This window comes from Arachis ipaensis, chromosome B01, assembly GCF_000816755.2.
Source record: "Arachis ipaensis cultivar K30076 chromosome B01, Araip1.1, whole genome shotgun sequence".
Taxonomy (NCBI): Eukaryota; Viridiplantae; Streptophyta; class Magnoliopsida; order Fabales; family Fabaceae; genus Arachis; species Arachis ipaensis.
This window is the reverse complement of record NC_029785.2, coordinates 130,728,872-130,729,273: the sequence shown is the minus strand read 5'-3', so window position 1 is coordinate 130,729,273 and position 402 is coordinate 130,728,872. Positions and strand designations below refer to the sequence as shown.

The 402-nt window shown below is 35.3% G+C and overlaps 1 protein-coding gene across 1 annotated transcript in view; it reads left to right on the top strand.

Moving 5' to 3' along the window:
* LOC107638903 (pathogenesis-related protein 2) overlaps positions 160-402 on the top strand; it is a gene marked incomplete in the record, with an annotated part of 5,206 nt that continues 4,963 nt past the window's right edge. The window contains 1 exon segment of the mRNA XM_016342305.2: positions 160-355. Within this exon segment, the coding sequence (XP_016197791.1) occupies positions 294-355 (62 nt within the window).

Below are 402 nucleotides of genomic sequence, written 5' to 3'. Positions count from 1 at the left end.
CTTCTTATTAAAATCAGTTACTATGTATTTATATATATATTATTTAATTTATATTTAATATATATTTTATATTTTAATTTATATGAAGCATGAATTATTAACAATAAGTCAGCAGTGAGCACGTTCATAATTCGCATACACACCATTCCATCTGCAATTCCCTTGACCCCATTATATGCCTATAAATAGAAGCCACTCCTCTGCTCATCAACCACACACTACAAATCTAACCTCACTTATTACTATCTACTTCTCATTCCTTTCATTCCTTCCCTTAGCTTCTTAACTCAGTCATGGGCGTCTTCACTTTTGAGGATGAAATCACCTCCACCCTGCCCCCTGCTAAGCTTTACAACGCTCTGAAGGATGCCGATACCATCACCCCTAAGATTATTGATGACG